The sequence below is a fragment of the Nycticebus coucang genome, chromosome 14 (genome assembly GCF_027406575.1).
Source record: "Nycticebus coucang isolate mNycCou1 chromosome 14, mNycCou1.pri, whole genome shotgun sequence".
Taxonomy (NCBI): Eukaryota; Metazoa; Chordata; class Mammalia; order Primates; family Lorisidae; genus Nycticebus; species Nycticebus coucang.
The window spans coordinates 71,180,675-71,201,561 of record NC_069793.1 but is presented as its reverse complement, the minus strand read 5'-3'; the positions used below and the strand labels follow the sequence as shown (position 1 = coordinate 71,201,561).

The 20,887-nt window shown below is 42.2% G+C and overlaps 1 protein-coding gene across 2 annotated transcripts in view; it reads left to right on the top strand.

Annotated features, from left to right (window-relative positions):
* Positions 1-19,770, top strand: part of INTS4 (integrator complex subunit 4) — a 128,307-nt gene extending 108,537 nt beyond the window's left edge. Inside the window, exons 19-23 of one of the 2 annotated variants that reach the window (XM_053561374.1) lie at positions 6,344-6,403; positions 9,517-9,676; positions 9,892-10,035; positions 13,625-13,745; positions 17,228-19,770. In XM_053561374.1, the coding sequence (XP_053417349.1) occupies positions 6,344-6,403; positions 9,517-9,676; positions 9,892-10,035; positions 13,625-13,745; positions 17,228-17,406 (664 nt within the window). In that variant the 3' untranslated portion in view covers positions 17,407-19,770. The remainder of the gene's footprint in view (positions 1-6,343; positions 6,404-9,516; positions 9,677-9,891; positions 10,036-13,624; positions 13,746-17,227) is intronic. The other variant, XM_053561375.1, reaches the window with a different exon arrangement.
* The last annotated feature ends 1,117 nt before the right edge of the window (positions 19,771-20,887 follow it).

Below are 20,887 nucleotides of genomic sequence, written 5' to 3'. Positions count from 1 at the left end.
ATAGTATACTTTGCTGTTCCGCCTCCTTTTCCTTTTACCCAACAGCATCATAGGCTTATCTTTTCATGTTATCATATAAGGATACTGATATATTTGGTCTTTACTCATGCTGTGTTATTTTACATTTTTCATTTCTATGCATTCCTGCTTATTTTTTCTTTCTTGATTTTTGCTGGATTGATGGCTTTCTTGGATTCGTTTTTCCTCCAAGGGTTTGGAAGTTATGTAACCTAATTCTAACCTATTGAAGTGAGAGGCAGTAGAACATAGTGGTGAAGAGGGCTGTGGGTACCACATTTCTTGGGTTCAGACCTCAACTTTTACATTCGTAAACTTAGTGTCTTTGGACAAGGTACTTAACACTTCCATGTCTCAGTTCATATAAGTTAGACTGGAATAATAATAGTACCTACCTCTTCCTCGTAGGGTTATTGTAAGGATTATTATAGACAAAGCCTTTAAAATGCTGCCAGTCAGGTTCATAGTAAATATTTGATAAATGCTAGCTAAAATTAGCTTTAGTTATACAGGGTATCCATAAAGTTCATGTGCAACAAATTTTAGGGACACCCTGTATTTTTTTTTTTTTCTTTTTGAGACAGAGTCTTACTGTGTCACCCTGGGTAGAGTGCCGTAGCGTCACAGCTCATAGCAACCTTAACTCCTGGGCTCAAATGATTCTCTTGCCTCAAGCCTCCCAAGTAGCTGGGACTACAGGCGTCCACCACAACACCTGGCTATTTTTTGGTTGTAGTTGTCATTTTTGTTTGGCAGGTCTGGGCTGGATTCGAATCTGCCAGCTCTAGTGTATGTGGCTGCTGCCTTGGCCACTGAGCTACAGGCACCGAGCCAACACCCTGTATTTTTAATAAACATATTGAACTTAATGTCAGCATAAGAAACCAACTGAGGGCTGGGTGCAGTGGCTCGCGCCTGTAATCCTAGCACTTAAGAGGCCGAGGAGGGTAGATTGCCTGAGCTCACCAGTTCAAGACCAGCCTGAGCCAGAGCGAGATCTAGTCTCTAAAAATAGCCAGGCTGGGCAGCACCTGTGGCTCAAAGGAGTAGGGCGCCAGCCCCATATACCGGAGGTAGTGGGTTCAAACCCAGCACCTGCCAAAAACTGCAATCAATCAATCAATCAATAAAATAAAAATAGGCATGTGGCAGGTGCCCTGTAGTCCCCACTACTTGGGAGGCTAAGGCAAGAGAATCACTCCAAGAGTTTGAAGTTGCTGTGAGCTATGAAGCTACAGCACTGTACTGAGGGCAACAAAGTGAGACTCTGTCTCAGAAAAAAAAAAAAAAAACAACTGAATTTATGATCACTTCATTATCTCCAAAATTAAGATGAAAATTTTAGTGTGTTTTGTTCCTTACTGATTAAATAATTTGGAAGTTTTAATATTTTTATAATTTATTCACTAATCTTTATAAACTTATAAATGCATGTATTTAAAAGTTTTTAAGATTGGCAGCACCTCATAGCTTAGTAGGTAGGGTGCCGGCAACATACACAGAGGTTGGCCGGTTCGAACCTGGCCCAGACTGGCTAACAAACAACAATGACAACTGCAACAAAAAAATAGCCAGGCATTGTGGGTGGGTGCCTGTAGTCCCAGCTACTTGGGAGGCTGAGGCAAGAGAATCGCTTAAACCCAAGAGATTGAGGTTGCTGTGAACTGTGACACCATGGCACTCTACCCAGGGTGACAGCTTGAAACGCTGTCTCAAAAATAAAAAAAGTTTTTAAGAGTACGTGAGTCTGATACAATCTTTACAAGTTTAGCTTCAACTTACCTACTACTATTCTTTTTGTATGATGGTTTCCACTTATTTATTTATTCGTTTGTGCGTTTGTTTTGTTTTTGAGACAGAGTCTTACTGTGTCGCCCTCAGTAGAGTAATATGTCATTACAGCTCACAGCAACCTCAAACTCTTGGGCTTAACCCATTAAGCCTCAGCCTCCCAGTAGCTGGGACTATAGGCACGTCACAACACCCAGTTATTTTTTTGTTGTTGCAGTTGTTCATTATTGTTTAGCTAGCCTAGGCCGAATCAAATCCACCAGCCTCAGTGTATGTGGCTGGCGCCATAACCACTGTGCTATGGGCACCAAGCCAATGGTTGCCTTTTTAAATCCCTTATTCTAATTTATTTTTTATTTGACTGAAAAACATTCTCTAGGGTTTATCAGAACTAGTGTATACAAAGTATACTCATTTAGACTTTATGCTTCTGAAACTGCCTTTCTTTTGCTCTAATACATAAAAGGAATTCTTTTTTTTTTGTAGAGACAGAGTCTCACTGTACCGCCCTCGGGTAGAGTGCCATGACTTCACACGGCTCACAGCAACCTCTAACTCTTGTGCTCACGTGATTCTCTTGCCTCAGCCTCCCAAGCAGCTGGGACTACAGGCGCCCGCCACAACACCCGGCTATTTTTTTTGTTGTTGTTGCAGGTTGGCCAGGGGCTGGGTTTGAACCCGCCACCCTCAGCATATGGGGCCGGCGCCCTACTCACTGAGCCACAGGCAACGCCCCAGGGGATTCTTTAGAACACCACAGATTTTGCTATAATTCTGTTTAGTATTTAATGTTATAGTTGGATAGCTGATGTCAGTTTGGTTCTTTTTCCTTTGTAGATAGCTTATTTTTGACTCTAAGCTGTAAAATTTTTTCTGTTTCTTTAGAAGTCAGAAATTTCACCAGCATATGTCTAGGTATGTGGGGTTTTTTTTTTCAATATTTTTGCTGACCTGCAGTGGGATGTTGAAGTTTTAGCTGTTTTTAGCACAGGGATTTTTTTCTTCCATTATTTCTTTAATTATTACTTCCTGTACACACTCTAGTCTCTCATACTGGATACTGGATATTTTTTGGATTTATTTCCTCTATACCTTTTCTTTTTTTGAGACAGAGTCTCAAGCTGTCACCCTGGGTAGAGTGCTGTGGCATCACAGCTCACAGAAAACTGTGGGGCGTAAGCGATTCTCTTGCCTCAGCCTCCCAAGTTGCTGGGACTGCTTGTGTCCTCCAAATGCCTGACTATTTTTTTGTTGTAGTTGTCATTGTTGTTTGGCAGGCCTGCCAACTCCTGAACCCACCAGCTCCTGTGTACATAGCTGGTACCCTAGCTGCTTGAACTATAGGCGCCGAGCCTATACCTTTTCTTTTTTAATTTCAGTTTCTTTGTTTTTCTACTCTCTATTCTGAATAAGTCCCTCAACATGCTCTTTAAATTTACGATTTCATTTTTTATCATTGTTCATTCCACTGTTCCTTAAGTGTTGAGTTTGACTTCATTTTTTTTATTTCCAAGTGTGCTTTCTTCTGTGTACTGCTGTTGTAGCAGTTTCTCTTACTTTATCAATGCAATATCATTTCAAACTCCTCTGAACTTTCACTGAGATTATTTAGTAGAATTTTTAAAAAAAATTTTATGTGCTTTTTTGCCTTGACTTTATCTTATTGAGGACTTCTTGGTCTTACTTAAAGCTCCTGCTTGTAACACCTACTAATTTTCCATTTATTGTCTTCACATACAGTGAAAGTCTAGACTAGTTTAAATTGGTAATTTGTATTCTCACTGATTATATGTCAGTGGTTAGATCGTCCCATGTGAGGCTGGGGACAGTGGCTCACGCCTGTAATCCTACCACTCTGGGAGGCTGAGGAGGGTGGATTACTTGAGCTCAGGAGTTCAACACCAGCCTGAGCAAGAACAAGACCCTGTCTCTACTAAAAATAGAAAAACTAGTAGGATGTGGTGGTGCACACCTGTACTCGCAGCTCCTTGGGAAGCTGAGACAAGAGGATTATTCACATGCAGGAGTTGGAGGTTGCTATGAGGATGCCATGGCACTCCACCCAGGGCAACAGAGTAAGACTCTGTCTCAACAAAAAAGAAAAGAAAACAGATATTCCCATGTGAGCCTCACTCTTTCACAGCTTTGGTTCCTTATGCCAAGAGAAAAATCAGAATCCTTTTGGTAGATATATAGCATGCAGGTGAGGCTACCTGCTCTGTTTTGGGGTTTGGAGAGAGTTCTCAAATCTTTGTATTTTACTGTTTGACATCTTTCCGGGTGATTCCTGTGTAAGTGGGCCAAAAAAGAAAAATGTCCCTATGTGGCCAATTGCTTTCCTTTTTGCCCTTGCTTGGCTTGAATTTTACCTTACAGCCTTCTCACTCCTGGTAGTCTTTGATAGGTTAACCTCACTATGAAATTTCGGTTCCATTTCTGATAATATATCTGTTAAGAAAGTTTCAAGTACTACTTTTTTTTCAGGATAAGAATTCAAATGAATGTTGCTTGTGGAGTTAGGGTTCCTTTTGCCATTTCCCATTTATTCATTCGACAATATACTGTCCGGGTGCGGATGGCTCACGCCTATAATCCTAGCACTCTGGGAGGCTGATGCATGTGGATTGCCTGAGCTCACAGGTTCGAGACCAGCCTGAGCAAGAGTGAGACTCCATCTCTAAAAAAATAGCCGGGCGTTGTGGAAGGCGCCTGTAGTCCCATCTATTCAGGAGGCTGAGACAAGAGGATTCACTTGAACCCAAGAGTCTGAGGTTGCTGTGAGCTACGATGCCACAGCACTCTACCGAGGGTGACAAAGTAAAACTCTGTCTTTAAAAAAAAAAAAAGAAACCAAATATACTGAATCCTGCCTGTGCTAGGAAATATATGATGAAGAATACAAAGTCTCTACTCTCATAGAGCTTACATTTTTGTAGAAAGACTAAACTAGGCTGTTAAGAACATTGAGATTGGCCTGGCACCCAAAGTATAGTGGTTATAATGCTGGCCACATGCACTGAGGCTACCCGGCCCAGGCCCACTAAACAACAATGACAGCTGCAACAACAAAAAAATAGCGCTTATAGTGCCAGCTACTTGGGAGGCTGAGGCAAGAAAATCACTTAAGCCCAAGAGTTTGAGGTTGCTGTGAGCTGTGACAGCACAGCACTCTACCAAGGGTGACGTAGTGAGACTCTGTCTCAAAAAATAAAAAAAGAACCTTGAGATTATTCTCTTACACGTTTTATATAAGGAAAGAGTACTTGTCTGTTTTTTCTTGACTGGAACTTTACTCCTCCAGTAAATAATATATCCATTAAAATAAATGAGAAGTTTCATGCAGAAATTATGTACAATTAAAAGAAAATGCACGCAGATCAAAGATTAGTAAGTTATACTGGCCTAGCATGTTACCTGGATTATTTAGGTATGCAGTAAGTTTTTACTGAAATGAAAACTTACTCTTGACTACTGTGAGGGCAAAAAAACCAACAGAGAGAGGAAGGAACATCATCTGTATCTGTGGGCAAAGTATAATAGAAATATATTGGGTTTAAATTTAGTAACAAAATCTTTTTCCCTTTTACATGAGGATTTGCCTTTAATTAACATTCTCCGTCTCCTCACTGGACCCTGATGATGTCAACTATATTAGTAGACTGTTGTACTATAGAGATAATGATCTCTGGATAAATTCTGTCTACATGGAAGGAAATACAAGTGAATTGCAGTTTCTGTATGCCGATTCCATAGCTCTGGGCTTCACTGAGTGCAGCGAATCTTACAACTGCACATATCCAGTGTGAGGTCCCTACGGGCTATGCCCATGGAGTTGTTTCAAGAGATATTAGCACCTGTGGAGCCTGAGGCTGGAGAATGGATCTCATTTCCTCACACTCCTGCACCTGCTGGATCAGAGCTCCCAAACCACTTCAAGGGTTTCTTTTTTTTTTTTTTTTTTTTTTTTTACTTCAAGGGTTTCTATAGAAGAACTTGACACTGTACTGCCTGTAAGCTGTGCTCCTGTCTTATATCCTTAGTGAGTCTGGTGCCAAGTGTAGCCTGTGATAGTCTTTGATTTTGAATATTTGTTGAGCTTAATACTACAGTGACTCTGTAAGAGTCAGGTCTTAGGATCCTGATGTATATTTCCCCCTAGGTCCATTAGGAGTCCTCTATTTCTTTTAGAGACCATTTTTTAAATTTTATAGATTTAGGGGTTATAAGTGTAGTTTTGTTACATGGATACGTGTACATTACCTACTGGGGAAGTATGGATTTTGGTGTAACCTGAATAGTGTACATAGAACACGTTATTAGGTTAATTTCTCATCCCACGCTCCTCTCTACCCTTCAGCCTTCCCAGTCTCCAATGTTTCTTACTGCAGCCCTTATAAAGGTCATTTTTATAATATAATACACTCCTTCTCTTTTCACGTAGGCTCAGGTTTTTAGGACTTTTGGTCCTCCCTCCCCAGTTTGCAGATTTCACAAGCAAATTGCTTATTATTTATTTTGCATTTCATTTCTACAGAGTTGACCCATTATTTGGGATGTGTGAAAAATTTTTACAGGAAGTAGACTTTTTTCAGAGGTAAGTATTTCATTTTGGCTCATTGAACTTGGTTTTGCAGAGAATAGCACTTGCATCAGCCTCCTTGATCCTCTGGGTCATGCGCTAATTTGGTGTCTTTTAATGGCAGGAAAATGTCTTAAGTTACTCAAAATTAACCATACAACTGAATAATAAAAACATTGGGAGCTGGCAGCGCCTGTTGCTCAGTGGGTAGGGCGCCGGCCACATACACCGAGGCTGGCGGGTTCAAAGCCTGGACCAGCTAAACCAACAATGACAGCTGCAGCAACAACAACAAAAAAGCAGTTGGGTGTTGTGGCGGGCACCTGTAGTCCCAGCTATTTGGGAGGCTGAGGCAAAAGAATCACATAAGCCCAAGAGTTGGAGGGTGCTGTGAGCTGTGATGCTACGGCACTCTACCCAGGGTGACAGCTTGAGACTCTGTCTCAAAAAAAAAAAAAAAAATTGGGAGTCATTTGGATTTTGCACCCAGCCTGGCCATAAAATGGCAAGTATTGTAAAGAAAACTCATAAACTCGTTTGTTGAAAAAAAAAATATTCCCATTCTTCTTAAATTTTAACATTTCTCTGTGATCTACAAAGAACTCCAAGAATTTTTCTTCAATTCTTTAGGTAAGTTTACTTTGTAGAATAGATATATTTTCTCAGAGTTGTGTTTGAAATGAATCGGTTAAAACGGATGCAGTAGATGAATGGACAGTTTAATGAATAAAAGGGAGTCACGGTGGTAACCAGATCTGTGGTGTATTAGCAGTATAATACTGGGAGGAAGACATTTATAGGATTGTAAAGCACTGAAATAAGTTTAATATTTCATTTCTTCTTCCTAGGATTTTTTGGTTGTTTTTTGTTTGTTTGTTTGTTTGTTTTTAAAACAAGCAATATATCCTTTATTTCATCACAAAATAGGTGAGGAGTATCTCAAAGTTTTGAACACTAAATTTTACTTGTGATAATTTGTTTTTGGTTTTTCTTTTTTTGAATAGTGATATGTTGCCCTGGGTAGAGTGCCATGGTATCACTGCTCACAGCAACCTCAAACTCTTGGGCTTAAGTGATTCTCTTGCCTCAGACTCCCAAGTAGCTGGGACTACAGGTGCCCACCTCAACGCCCGGCTATTTTTTGGTTATAGTTGTCATTGTTGTTTGGCAGGCCCAGGCTGGATTTGAACCCACCAGTTTTGGTGTATGTGGCTGGTGCCCTAACTGCTGAGCTACAAGTGCCGAGCCAATAATTTGTTTTTTATCTCAGCAACTTATTTAGATATGTGCTGTAAAAATACACATTAGGAAACCTGCAATGCCTATGTTCTATTTAATATTAGAAATTCTCTTTTTCATGGTAATACATTAACTTTTTTTTTTTTTTTGGTTTTTGGCCGGGGCTAGGTTTAAACCCGCCACCTCCGGCATATGGGACTGGCGCCCTACTCCTTGAGCCACAGGTGCTGCCCAATACATTAACTTTTTATAATTAAAGGGGAAAATCATAAAGTTCATACTTTATTGTTTAGCCTAATAGAATAAATGCATTATATCTATATATCTATATTCATCTATCTTCCCAAACCAGTGCGCTTAGAAGTTTCTAATTTATGCACTCCATTTTTTAAATGAAAAAGCTGTATATCTTCCAGTATCTACACTGTAAGACACGAGCCTGGGGTTTTTAGGACTCTGTACTTCTTACTCATTTTTATTTAGGTGGTGATAGCTTCCCACAGGGAAGATGCAGTACCACATCACCAGTAGGGGATGCTCTCTAGCAGATGCTACAGTTCATGTTGGCTTTCCTTTCTTTCTTTTTTTTGTTGAGACAGAGTCTCATTCTGTTGTCCAGGCTAAAGTGCCATGGTATTAACCTCCTAGTTCCTGGGTTTAAGCAGTCTTCCTTCCTCAGCCTCCCAAGTAGCGGGGACTACAGGTGCTCACCACAATGCCTGGCTAATTTTCCTATTTTTAGTAGTGACAGGGTCTTGTTCTTTCTCAGGCTGGTCTCAAACTCCTGAGCTCACCTGAACCTCCTGCCTCAGCCTCCCAGAGTACAAGGATCAGCTCTTTAAAATCCTAGTTTCATCTTTGAAGAAGTTCTTGCCTTACATTAGGTTCTTTAAGGTGTAGGGAGTCTGTTTTTGCGTAATTGAGCCGAAGAGGTTTTCAGAAACATGATAGCTCTGAATTGCCAAAATTGCTTCTCTATTGTTAACTGGAGCCGCATATTCCTTCTTAGTTTAGTCTTTGAGTTCCTAACAGATACCACCTTCGTGAACTGTTTTTGACTATCCCATTCCACACAGCAGAAGCACCCACTGTTGAATCAGTCGGAGGTGGGAATGACTTAATTTTTTTGAGCTTCAATGCAACATTGTCCTCTCAGTCTCAGTGTTCCCATCAGTTATTCAAGTTTCTATTCATGTCTGAAATAGACATTTTCTTCTCTTTTGCTTATTATATGTTCCCAGTATCTAGAATAGTACTTGGCACTTGGTAGGCCCTATAAACATATTTTTTAATTAACTAACGAATCTGTAATATAAAAAAATATTATGGGAATGGTGGCTTACATCTATTGCCCTAGCACTTTGGGAGGTGGAGCAGAGAGGATTCTTTGAGGTCAGAAGTTCCCAATCAGCCTTGGAAATACTGATACCCCCAACCCTACAAAAAATTAAAAAGCTAGGGATGATGGTGTGCAACTATTATCCTAGTTCCTTGGGAGGCTAAGGCAGAGGAGCACCAGAACCAGGAGTTTGGGGTTGCTGTGAGTTGTGACAATGCCTTGGCACTCTGTATCAGGTAACAGAGTGAAACCCTATCTCACATTAAAAAAAAATAAAATTCTAACAGTGTAGAGGATTGATGGCAGTATTAAGTAAGATCATGTAAAATGCTTAAGAGTATGCCTGACACATAATGGTTGCTCAGTAAACAGAGGCTCTTCTGATGGTCATATCACTAGGGCGTACTTATTTGGTAGCTGTCTGTCTCAGTGATGAACTGTGAGCTTCTCCCAGTTCACTCATCAATCCTGCTTCAGGGCTAGGCAGACATCTGGGGCTTGGCCTGTGGTGACTGAATGCATGGTCACTTGCTTCTGTTTGTTCCCCTAGGTGTTTCATCGCAGATCTGCCCCACTTGCAGGACAGCTTTGTGGACAAACTTCTTGACCTCATGCCCCGACTCATGACATCCAAGCCTGCAGAAGTGGTCAAAATTCTGCAGACCATGCTGCGACAGAGTACCTTCCTGAACCTCCCCCTTCCAGAGCAGGTCAGGGTCTGTGTCCCAGCCTTCAGTCCAAATCTGTCAAATAGTCAAAAGTGTCCACCTACGTGATTTTCTTTGACCAGTGGAGCAGCTGGCCAAGGGCTCTTCCTCTGCTTGGCTCCACATGCCCACCCATTAGATGAGGAGACAGAGTGGCAAGAATCATTGTTGCCTGGGGATGACCTGCCTTTAGAATCATGGTATTTTCTTACTTACAGATCCACAAAGCTTCAGCCACCATCATTGAGCCAGCAGGAGAGTCAGACAACCCTTTGCGGTTCACATCTGGTTTGGTGGTGGCCCTGGATGTTGATGCGACCCTAGAACATGTGCAGGATCCTCAGAACACTGTGAAGGTCCAGGTCTGTCAAGTTGGGGTTCCTGTGAAGCAGATAGACTGTCCTTGTGTTGAAGTATTTAACTTCAGTACTTCTATAGTCTCTACTTGAGGGACAGAATCTGGAACGGGAGAAGAGATGAGCCTCTACGGAAAATAGCCTGGGCTAGAATCCCAACTCTACTGCTGAGTGTGGTCTGGAGCAAGTTACTTAAGAGTCTACGACTGACAAACAGTAGTTGACATTGAAATGAAATCATGTATGTTAAGTCTCCAGTACCCAGTAAGGGTTCACTAAATGTACAAGAGCCTTTTACTAATTTGAGGTTACAATTTGGTCTTTTATTATAGCAAATTATAATAAGCAAGTTCTTTCCAGGATGTGGCTACATCAGCCAGCAAATCAAATTTATGGGTAGAAAAAAGTGATCACTAGGAAATATTTTTTCCCAAGTTTGGTAGATATGTTAGAAACACATGAGAGATGCAGTTCAGACAGCCTGCTCTGGGGAGTGTTGCCCCCTTGCCCATCCTGTCGCTCTTCCATGCCTAGTGCTTACTTCATGGCATGTGCTAGTGCTGGGCTTGCCCAGGTAAATGAGTCACAGTTCTCTCACTCAAGAAGCCCACAGTTTCACCAAGAGACAAATGGACAGGCAGTTAAAAAACAAAGGATCAGTGATTAGACATGCACAGGGTATGTTAAGAGTGCTGTGCTGTGGAGAGGCACTTAATTTGGAGAGTGTAGTAGAGCCTGAGGAAAGAAAAGGCTTTGTGGAGAGGCCTGTGCATAGGTAGGATCTAAAAGGATAAATAAGAGCACAGAAGGGCAAAATGAGGTATTCTCATGTCCTAGCTCCTTGGGAGGCTGAGGCAGGAGGAGCACCAGAACCCAGGTTATAAGTAAAAGCAGGGATGCAACCACTTGGAGAAAGTATGATCAGAGGACAGAAAAATAGTCTGGAGGAGGCAGGGAAGGCTTCCTAAAGGAAATAAGGAAGAATCAGGTCCTGAAGATGAGACTTTCTGGCTATGGTGTCAGTAGAGGAACAAGCCTTCTGATTTCCCAGCAGGAAGTATTATGAATTATGAGACCTGCAGAGAACTAGTTGTCAGCTAGCTGTGAAGTTGTTTTGCAATGCTTTTTTTCACATTAGTAGTTCTCCATTCTAGCTGCACTTTAGAATCACTCAGAAAGCATTAAAAACTACTGATGGAGGCTACATGCAGTGGCTCACACCTGTGATCCTAGCACTCTGGGAGGCCAGGGCAGGAAGATTGCTTAAGCTCAGGAGTTTGAGACCAGCCTGAGCAAGAGTGAGATGCAATCTCTATTAAAAATAGGAAAGTTAGTCAGGCGTTGTGGCAGGTGCCTTTAGTTCCACCTACTTGGAAGGCTGAGGCAGGAAGGTTACTTGGGAGGCTAAGGCAGGAGGGTTGTTTAAACCCAGGAGTTTGGGGTTGCTGTGAGCTAGGCTGACTCCATGGTATTCTAGCCTGGGGCAACAGAAGCTCTCTCTCACAAAGAAAAAAAAAAAAAGAAAGAAAACGTTTTGTTGGGCTCATGGCTATAATTCCAGCCATTTGGGAGGCCAAGGCAGGAGGATTGCTTGAGCCCAAGAATTTGAGACAAGCCTGAACAACATAGTTAGACCCTGTCTCTATAAAAATTAAAAAAAAGAAAAAGAAAGAGCCAGGTATGATGGTGTTGTGCCTACAGTCCCAGTTACTTGGGAGGCTGATATAGGAGGATCACTTGGGCACAGGAGTTCAAGGCTACAGTGAGCTGTGATGGTACCATTGCACTCTTCCCAAAAGAGCAAGACCTTGTCTCTAAACTTAAAAAAAAACAAAAAAACAATACTCGTGAACAGGAAAACTCAGCTACACCAATTAAGTTAGAATCCTGCGAGGAATAGGGCCCATGGGTTCCAATATTTAAGAGCTCATAGGTGATTCTGATGTGTAGTCAGTGATTCTGAAGAAAATTGTTGTTTTACCTTGTAGCTAAAAAAGGTTTACTGACCAACCAAGCATAAGTGAGATTGAAGATTGTAGGCAGGTTATTTAAAGATCATTGCTGGACTCTATTCTGAATGTTCTCGCTGAAGAACAGAGGTTTTTCTACATGTAGGACTAAACAGTTGGGTACCTTACAGGTAGGGAGATGGGAAACCACCTGCCTCATTATGGGACAGCTTTAGTGGTTTGAAAGTGCCATCCAGTCCAATTACCATACTCTGAAAACGTCCTGTGTTCTGGGCACTGTTTTAGGTGCTAGAGATGTGGTGGTAACCATGCCTCAGAGATTTCATGACATTACATTCTCTGTTAAATAACCTATATGTGCTCATTGCTTCATTTGACTAGCCTTAACTAATATTCTAACATTATATATGTTACATATGTATAATATATCTTTAAAGCAGTCCTTCCAGAACTTCTTTCAGAAATACGTTTGTTAGCCTAATCCAGGTTACTGTATTATATCTTATTAGGTAATGAGGTAAGAGGAGGTAGAATTTTTAGTTTTATGAAATTCAAAATATAATTGATACTGCCATTTTCCTACTCTCACCTACCTGGGCCACAGATTTCTGAGCCCCATTCTTGGGAGTGGTAGAGGAATGAATGCAGACTTCCAGCAACCGTTTCTTGGAGGAGTCAAGGCCTTTCACCAAGGGCAGTTTTGCTGAGAATTCCAGAAGATTCTGTACCCTTTGTTACTTGTTTTCCATGCTCATTACTGTTTCAGCCTCCTTTTTAGAAAATGAAGCCTAAGTACTTGTCTTTAAAGATAATAAGGAACAGGAAACTGGAATACCTTACCTTTCTGCTGTAGTGGGTTTGGGCGCATGGAGCCTGGAGATAAAGTAGGGAGTAGCAGCTTTAAGAAATATGGGTAAAATTGGGGAGCAAGCTCCAAGACTTAAGGAAGGGTGAAAGAAGATTATGGGTAAGTGGGCTGAGACATGCCACCCACGGTTTTAAAAGTTGGAAGACCTAGGCCAAGTGTGGTAGCTCACATCTGTAATCCTAGCACTCTGGGAGGCTGAGGCAGGTGGATTGCCTGAGCTCAGGAGTTCTAGATCAGCCTGAGCAAGAGTCAGACCCTGTCTTTAAAATTTGTGTTGGTTGCCTATAGTCCCAGCTACTCCTTGAGGAGCAGTCTTTTCTTCTCCTATTTTGGGGATCATGACAGATGTCACCCTCAATTTTGTTAAAAACTCATCTGTCTTGGCTGGGCGTGGTGGCTTACGCCTGTAATCTCAGCACTCTGGGAGGCTTAGGCGGGTGGATTGCTTGAGCTTAGGAGTTTGAGACCAGCCTGAGCAAGAGAGAGATCCCATCTCTAAAAATAGTTGGGCATTGTGGCAGGCACCTGTAGTCCCAGCTACTGGGGAGGCTGAGGCAAGGGAATCACTTGAGCCCAAGAGTTTAAGGTTGCTGTGAGCTATGACACCATGACATTCAACCTCAGGGCAACTAAATGAAACTCTGCCTAAAAAAAGAAAAAAGCTCATCTCTTTTCTGCCTGTTTTTCTCATTTCCGCACTTGATCTTAGCCAAAAGGCCGAGAAGCGATTGTTTTTCTCATTTCTGTTACCTCTTAGGTGTTATATCCAGATGGCCAGGCTCAGATGATCCACCCCAAGCCTGCAGACTTCCGGAATCCTGGCCCAGGGCGGCACCGGCTCATCACTCAGGTGTACCTCTCCCACACTGCCTGGACAGGTAGGCATTAGGTGGCCAGGGTGAGCAGGAAAATAGCTCTTGGGGACCATGGCTACCCTTTATCATTTGGCTTTCACAGTTTGGAAAAATACTTGGTTGAATAAGGATTAGTAAGGAGTGAATTGATTACTTAAGTTTTGAAGCTCAAACCAGTGTGATGAAAATGTGTCAAACGGTCTACAAAACCAGTGTATGGTGCCCCATGATTGCATTAATGTACACAGCTATGATTTAATAAAAAAAAGAAAGTTTATAAGCTCAAACTGAGTACATTTGGACTAATTTGCTACATTGCCTTGATCGCATGAGGAACAAGATTCTGTCAGAAGATACACAGGAGATTATAATAGAATGTAGTATCAGGGAAAGAGCCCTTGTTTGGATGCCACACACCTATTTTCTTGTCCTAATTTTGCCACTTTCTGAATCTTTTTCCTTACTTTCAGAATGAAGATAATTGTCGATGTACAAATTAGTTGTGAGGATTTTTAGTCCATAAGAATATAATGGGAGGGCGGCGCCTGTGGCTCAAGGGGTAGGGCGCCAGTCCCATATGTCAGAGGTGGCGGGTTCAAACCCAGCCCGGGCCAAAAACCACAAAAAAAAAAAAAAAAAAAAAAAAATTCCAGGTTCCAGGCAGTGCCTGTGGCTCAAAGGAGTAGGGCGCCAGCCCCCCATATACCGGAGGTAGCGGGTTCAAACCTGGCCCCAGCCAAAAAAAACAAAAAAAAGAATACAATGGGAAAATACAAGTGCGAAAGAAAAGTACATTTCAAGTCTGTAAGACTGCTTTAGAAAACTTTTTTTAAAAGACCCAGTCTAGGCCGGGCGTGGTGGCTCACGCCTGTAGTCCCAGCGCTGTGGGAGGCTGAGGCGGGTGGATTGCCTGAGCTCAGAGGTTCAAAACCCATATGAGCAGCAGTCAGCCAGAGTAAGACCCCGTCTCTACCAACAACATCAAAAACAGCCAGCACCGCAGGAGAAAGAAGAAAATCAACAAAAAAGGAGTACTTCAAACAAACATGAACAAGCACACTGAAATTAAAAATAAAAAATAAAAAAAAAAAAAGACCCAGTCTGTAGAACCTAAAGTCTGGGGCACAATTGGCCTCAGTAGTGTTTTCTAAGTCATTGAAATTGATTCAGGATCATAGCTGTTAGTGAAGGTGTTTAGTGCTACCAAATTTGACTTATTTAGAAATAGGGGTATGTCTTTTGGCATTTCCTTTTGCTCTGTGTTTTAAAATATATAAACATTTTTTTAGTGCCATTATTAATCATTTCTCTCTGTCAAGGATATTAGATGGGCACTGATGACTTTCTAATGCTTTCAGAAGAAGGAAGTGGTTTTGAATGTTGGGGAAGCCCTGGTGGGGTTCTAGTGACCCTGGGTTTGACTTACTTGTAGGAGCAACGAGTGTTGCTTTTACCCAGGGTCTGCTTCCCTGAACATCCCTCATTCCATATCCTTGCTTCCTGGCATGTTTTTGCACCATATGCCAAAGTATTAGCCCTACAGGAAATTAGATTCCCTTTTCTGATGTCTTCTGATGAAGGGGCTTAGATATGGGGCGGGAAATGCTGTGGGACAGCTTTATTATAGGAGGCACAAGGATTAGGGAAACAAGTCATAGCAGGTTGAGCTCAAAAGAATGTGAAACGTCTTGGGAGGGCTACTGACTTGTCCTTGATCACACACCAAGTCATTCAGAATGAGAACCCAGTCTATCCTCTCCCAAGTTCAAGATTCTTGCCATTAGGCCTATTTCCTGTCAGAGAATCTTTGTTCATTGCAGACCTTGTTTTTTGTATAGTTGGGCTGTCCTGAATTATAACTTACTAAGAATTACAACTTACTAAGGTTCACCTCCTTTGAGAACGTGATTACAAATCCTTGTTTTAATTTTCTGCGTAGCACTAGTAGTGTCAGATGTTTTCTCGCCTAAAGTGTTTACCAACTTTCTCTCACATTAGAATGTCAACTCCGCTACAGCAGGACGCCTGCTCATGTTTGCCTCTCTATCACTGGTGCTTCTATATCCTGTATCCCTTGTACCTGACATGTAGTAGGCACTAAACAAATAATGAAAATTGAATACAAGATTATATTCGGTTTGTAAGTATGCAATAAAAAATTCATCTAATCCTTAGACCAACTCTGTGGTGGAAATTCTCTTCTTCTTTTTTTTTTTTTTTTTTTTTTTTGAGAGACAGAGTCTCACTTTGTCACCGTGGCAACCTCACACTCCTGGGCTCAAGTGATTCTCTTGCCTCACCTCCCAAAGTAGCTGGGACTATAGACGCCCAGCACAATGCCCAGCTATTTTTGGAGACAAGATCTTGCTCTGGTTCAGGCTGGTCTAGAACCTGTGAGCTCAGGCAATCCACCCGCCTCGGCCTCCCAGAGTGCTAAGATTACAAGCGTGAGCCCCAACACCTGGTGTCTCTGCCCTTTTTGATCTACATCCCTTCAAAATTCTTAGCTTTGGGCTTATCTTCAATATGCCCACCTTTTACTCCAGTTGAATTAAATTAAGGAGGGCATCCTATGCTCACTGTCTTCCTGACCTTTGCACTTGCCTTTAGGTTTTCTGAAATCTTCTCCCCTTCTCCACAGAAGCCATGTGGTTAATAGAAAGATTAATCGCTTTAGCTTATGAACTGGACTCAAAGATTCTGTCACAGGTGTGGGTTTGGGCAGTCACTTATAAACTCTCTGAGCCTTGGGACTTTTTCCAAGATTTTAAGCCTTTCTTTCATGGTGAGATGGGGTATGAACTCTGGGGGCTACGTGTTTGGCACAGGGTGGGGTTCTATCCCAAAGCCTTCCTGTATTCCCTCTGCAGTACTTCTGAGCCACTTGATAGGGCATATACTGCACTCCACTGCAATTATCACTGTCTCTGTCTCGTCAACCAAACAGCCAGCCTCATTACACTTGCTAGCCTTGTCACATCGACACTAGATCAGTATAATAAAATGTAAATGAAAGAAAGGTTTTCTGACATGATTTTAGGTTCTGAAACACGTTCCTTCTCACTAGTGAGGAATTTTAGCAGAACCATTTTCTATTTGAAGTTTCCTTCTCCATTAAGAAAGCAGAGTCTGTTACATGCAACCCCGAGGCTTGAGATTGAACTACACAGAAAGAGCCACTTATCTGGGTCCCGGAATAGGCCACATGCACCTGAGGCCAAAAGGCCTCTGAGAAGAACGATTTTGAGTTCACCCTCTGTCTCAGTAGCCATGCTCTGAGCTGTAGGGAGCCCACAGAGGCCCGAGGAGGAGCTGGCAGAGGAGTAACAACCACGGGATCAGATTCAGCCTCGCAGAATTTAGGCTGGGGAGGGAAGGATGCACACAGATGAAGAAATGTTCTTGAAACCCTACTGCTTCCTTTCTGATTTTGCTTTTAGTGCACATTTCCTCTTAGTTCCTAATAGTTGCCTACTGATAGAGGATTTCTTTTGTCTTTTTTCCAGAACCATGTCAGGTGGAAGTGAGGCTGCTTCTGGCCTACAACGCCAATGCCCGCGTTCCCAAATTCTCCTGGATCGAGGGTGGTGAGGTGTCACCCCAGGTGGAAACTAGCATCGAGGGCACCATCCCCTTCAGCAAGCCTGTAAAAGTTTACATAATGCCCAAACCTGCAAGGCGCTGAGGCAAAAGCAGTCTGTACAGCCATGGCCTAGACGGTCCTTCCTAGGTATCAGACTGAGCCACAGCCTAGAGTATTTCACCTGGAAATGGTGTGTAGAGAAAAGGAATGTGTGACCCTTATAGTCTCATCTGGTATCAAATACAGGATAAATTATATTAAAAAATAAAAAAATGCCAGGGGCAGAGGCTTGTGCCTGTCATTCCAGCGATTCAGGAGGCTGACCTGGGAGAACCTGGTCTAAGTTCTAGACCAGCCCAAGCAATATAGCAAGACCCATCTCTAAAAAAAATTTAAAAATTAGCCATGAGTGGTGGCAAGGGCCTGTAATCCCAGTTCCCCAGGAAGCTGAGGCGGGAGGATCACCTAAACCCAGGAGTTAGCAGCTGTGGTAAACCATTATTGTGCCACTGGACTCCAGCCTGGACAACAGAGTAAGACATGTTTCTTTTTAAAAAAGAAAAGAAAGGGGGCGGCGCCTGTGGCTCAAGGAGTAGGGCGCCGGTCCCATATGCCAGAGGTGGTGGGTTCAAACCCAGCCACGGCCAAAAACCAAAAAAAAAAAGAAAAGAAAGGACGGCGCCTATGGCTCAGTTGGTAGGGCGCCGGCCCCATATACCGAGGGTGGTGGGTTCAAACCCGCCCCGGCCGAACTGCAACAAAAAAATAGCCAGGCGTTGTGGCGGGCACCTGTAGTCCCAGCTACTCGGGAGGCTGAGGCAAGAGAATCGCTTAAGCCCGGGAGTTGGAGGTTGCTGTGAGCTGTGACGCGACAGCACTCTAGTGAGGGCCATAAAGTGAGACTCTGTCTCTACAAAAAAAAAAAAAAAAGAAAAATTCAAAAATCTTCGAGTCTATCCCCCCTGTTCCTCTTCCCACCAATAAAGTTGAGAAAACACCAAGCTGTTGTAGTTCCTGGTCCTTTAAGAGACTGATATGGTTACAGCGTCAGCATTTATACCACATGCTTACATGCTGTTCCTCAGCTGTGAAACACAAAGATCCAGTTTCCCAGCTACTTCCAAAGAAGTGGTTATTTGAGCCATAATGTTTGTTTTTTTTTTAAGTGATAGTCTATTTTCCAGGGCTAACTCCAACACAGCTTTACCAGCTGTGCCTCTTTCCCTGTCCACAGTTCTGGAGGACTTTACACAGCTGTTACCTTGCTGAGAGGCCTCCTCCCTGACTTCGGCAATAGCTGGGTCCAGGACTGACTGAGTAGCCAGAGAATGAATAAATTCATCCTTGAGGGAGAGTCTTGATCTTGCCTGCCTTTATTCTTAGAACTCTATGGCTGTTAACAAATAATAAGAGAAGAGCCATAGTATAGAGAAGAAATCAGGATTATAAAAAAGAGAGATCCAGTATAAGAAATAAAGTCATTTCCTGCTATATCTCTGATGAACTGGTGCTGCATTTTGGTTAAAGTTGCAAATGCAATGTAACAACAGGTCAGTGCTCCAGAGAGGTCGACCTGTTTGGCAGTGCCTGTGCTATGTGCTTTCCCTGTCATTTAATCCTCACAATGCCCAGTGAGGCTTAGACATTAATCTCTGGTGGCAAAACTGCATAGTAAATAGTAAAGCTTGTATTCATTCAAATCCAAGATCCCAAAAGTCTAAGCTGCACCACACCTCAGAGGAAGTATGTGGAAAACAGCCTTCAAAAGTTCACCTCTCTATACCTCAGAATCCTCATCTATAAAATAGAGATCATTATACCTTAAGGGTTGTTGAAAGGATGAATTAAATGATGCTTGCTAGAATCTAAATCTGCAGCCAATTTTGATATTTGGTACTTAGAGAACTTTTTGACTTTTGGTTTATGTACTTTTGCCTGACATTGTTATAAGCCCTTTATGTTAATTAACTCAGTTAATGCTCACAACCACCCTATGAAGTAGGTACTGTTATCTTCATTTTATAAACAAGGCAACTGAAGTTTGGAGAACTTAAGTATTAAGTATTATTTGCTCTGCGTCATGCAAACTTCTAAATGACAGATTTGGGATTTGAATCTAGGCAGGCTGCCTCCAGGAAGCTGTAACTGTTACAGAAGGACTAGGGGAAGAAAGATAACTTACAGGGAGCTGACTTTTCTAGTGTGATCACCTGTTTTGTGTAGCTCAAGGATGTACAAAAGCCCACTGGTGAGCTCTCACATGTCTATAGCAGAGATGCCCTGAAAAAGGCATCTGCTTAAAGATAAATGAAGCTTGTAGGCAGGCTGAATCATGCTGTGGCCCAAACAAAAACACCTGATGGTGACTGCTGGCTTGGAGTGTAGATAAAAACATTAAGACTCACAGCTGCTGACTGAGCCCATCACGCTGTAATTATAGGCCTTCTGAGAAAAGAATATGCAGGATACTTTTCAGATACAGTACACCTTTGAGCCTTTTTTTTTTTTTTTTTTTTTTTATTTTGGCCAGGGCTAGGTTTGAACCTGCCACCTCTGGCATATGGGACCGGCGCCCTACTCCTTGAGCCACAGGCGCCGCCCATAATATAATCAGATTTTTTTTTTTTTTTTTTGTAGAGACAGAGTCTTACTTTATGGCCCTCGGTAGAGTGCTGTGGCCTGACACAGCTCACAGCAACCTCCAACTTCTGGGCTTAAGCGATTCTCTTGCCTCAGCCTCCCGAGTAGCTGGGACTACAGGCGCCCGCCACAACGCCCGGCTACAGTACACCTTTTAAAAAAAAATCCTTCCAAGTTATCCCCCATTTTTTTCTTATTTTTGTTTGATTTTTTTATTTCAGATTAATGTAAGTATACATATGATTAGGTTACATTGTTTCTGTTTTTATTTTTTTATGTTATTTTTTTAAGGTTTTTTATTATTAAATCATTTTTTTATTATTAAATCATTTCCTGCTATATCTCTGATGAGCTGGTGCTGCATTTTGGTTAAAGCTGTGTACATTAATGCGATCATGGGGCACCATACACTGGTTTTATAGACCGTTTGACACATTTTCATCACACTGGTTAACATAGCCTTCCTGCCGTTGGTTATTGTTAAGACGCTTATATTCTACATTTACTAAGTTTCACATGTACCCTTGTAAGATGCACCGCAGGTGTAATCCCACCAATCACCCTCCCTCTGCCCATTCTCCCCCCTCCCTCCCCTCCCTCTCCCCTTTCCTCCTATTCTTAGGTTATAACTGGCTTATTTTTTTTATTAGTAAATCATAGCTGTGTACATTAATGTGATCATGGGGCAACATACACTGGTTTTATAGACCGTTTGACACATTTTCATCACACTGGTTAACATAGCCTTCCTGCCGTTGGTTATTGTGTTAAGACACTTATATTCTACATTTACTAAGTTTCACATGTACCCTTGTAAGATGCAACCGCCGATGTAATCCCACCAATCACCCTCCCTCCGCGCATCCTTCTCCCTCCCACCAATCCCTCTCCCCCTTCCCTCTATTCTTAGGTTATAATTCGATTATAGCTTTCATGTGAAAGG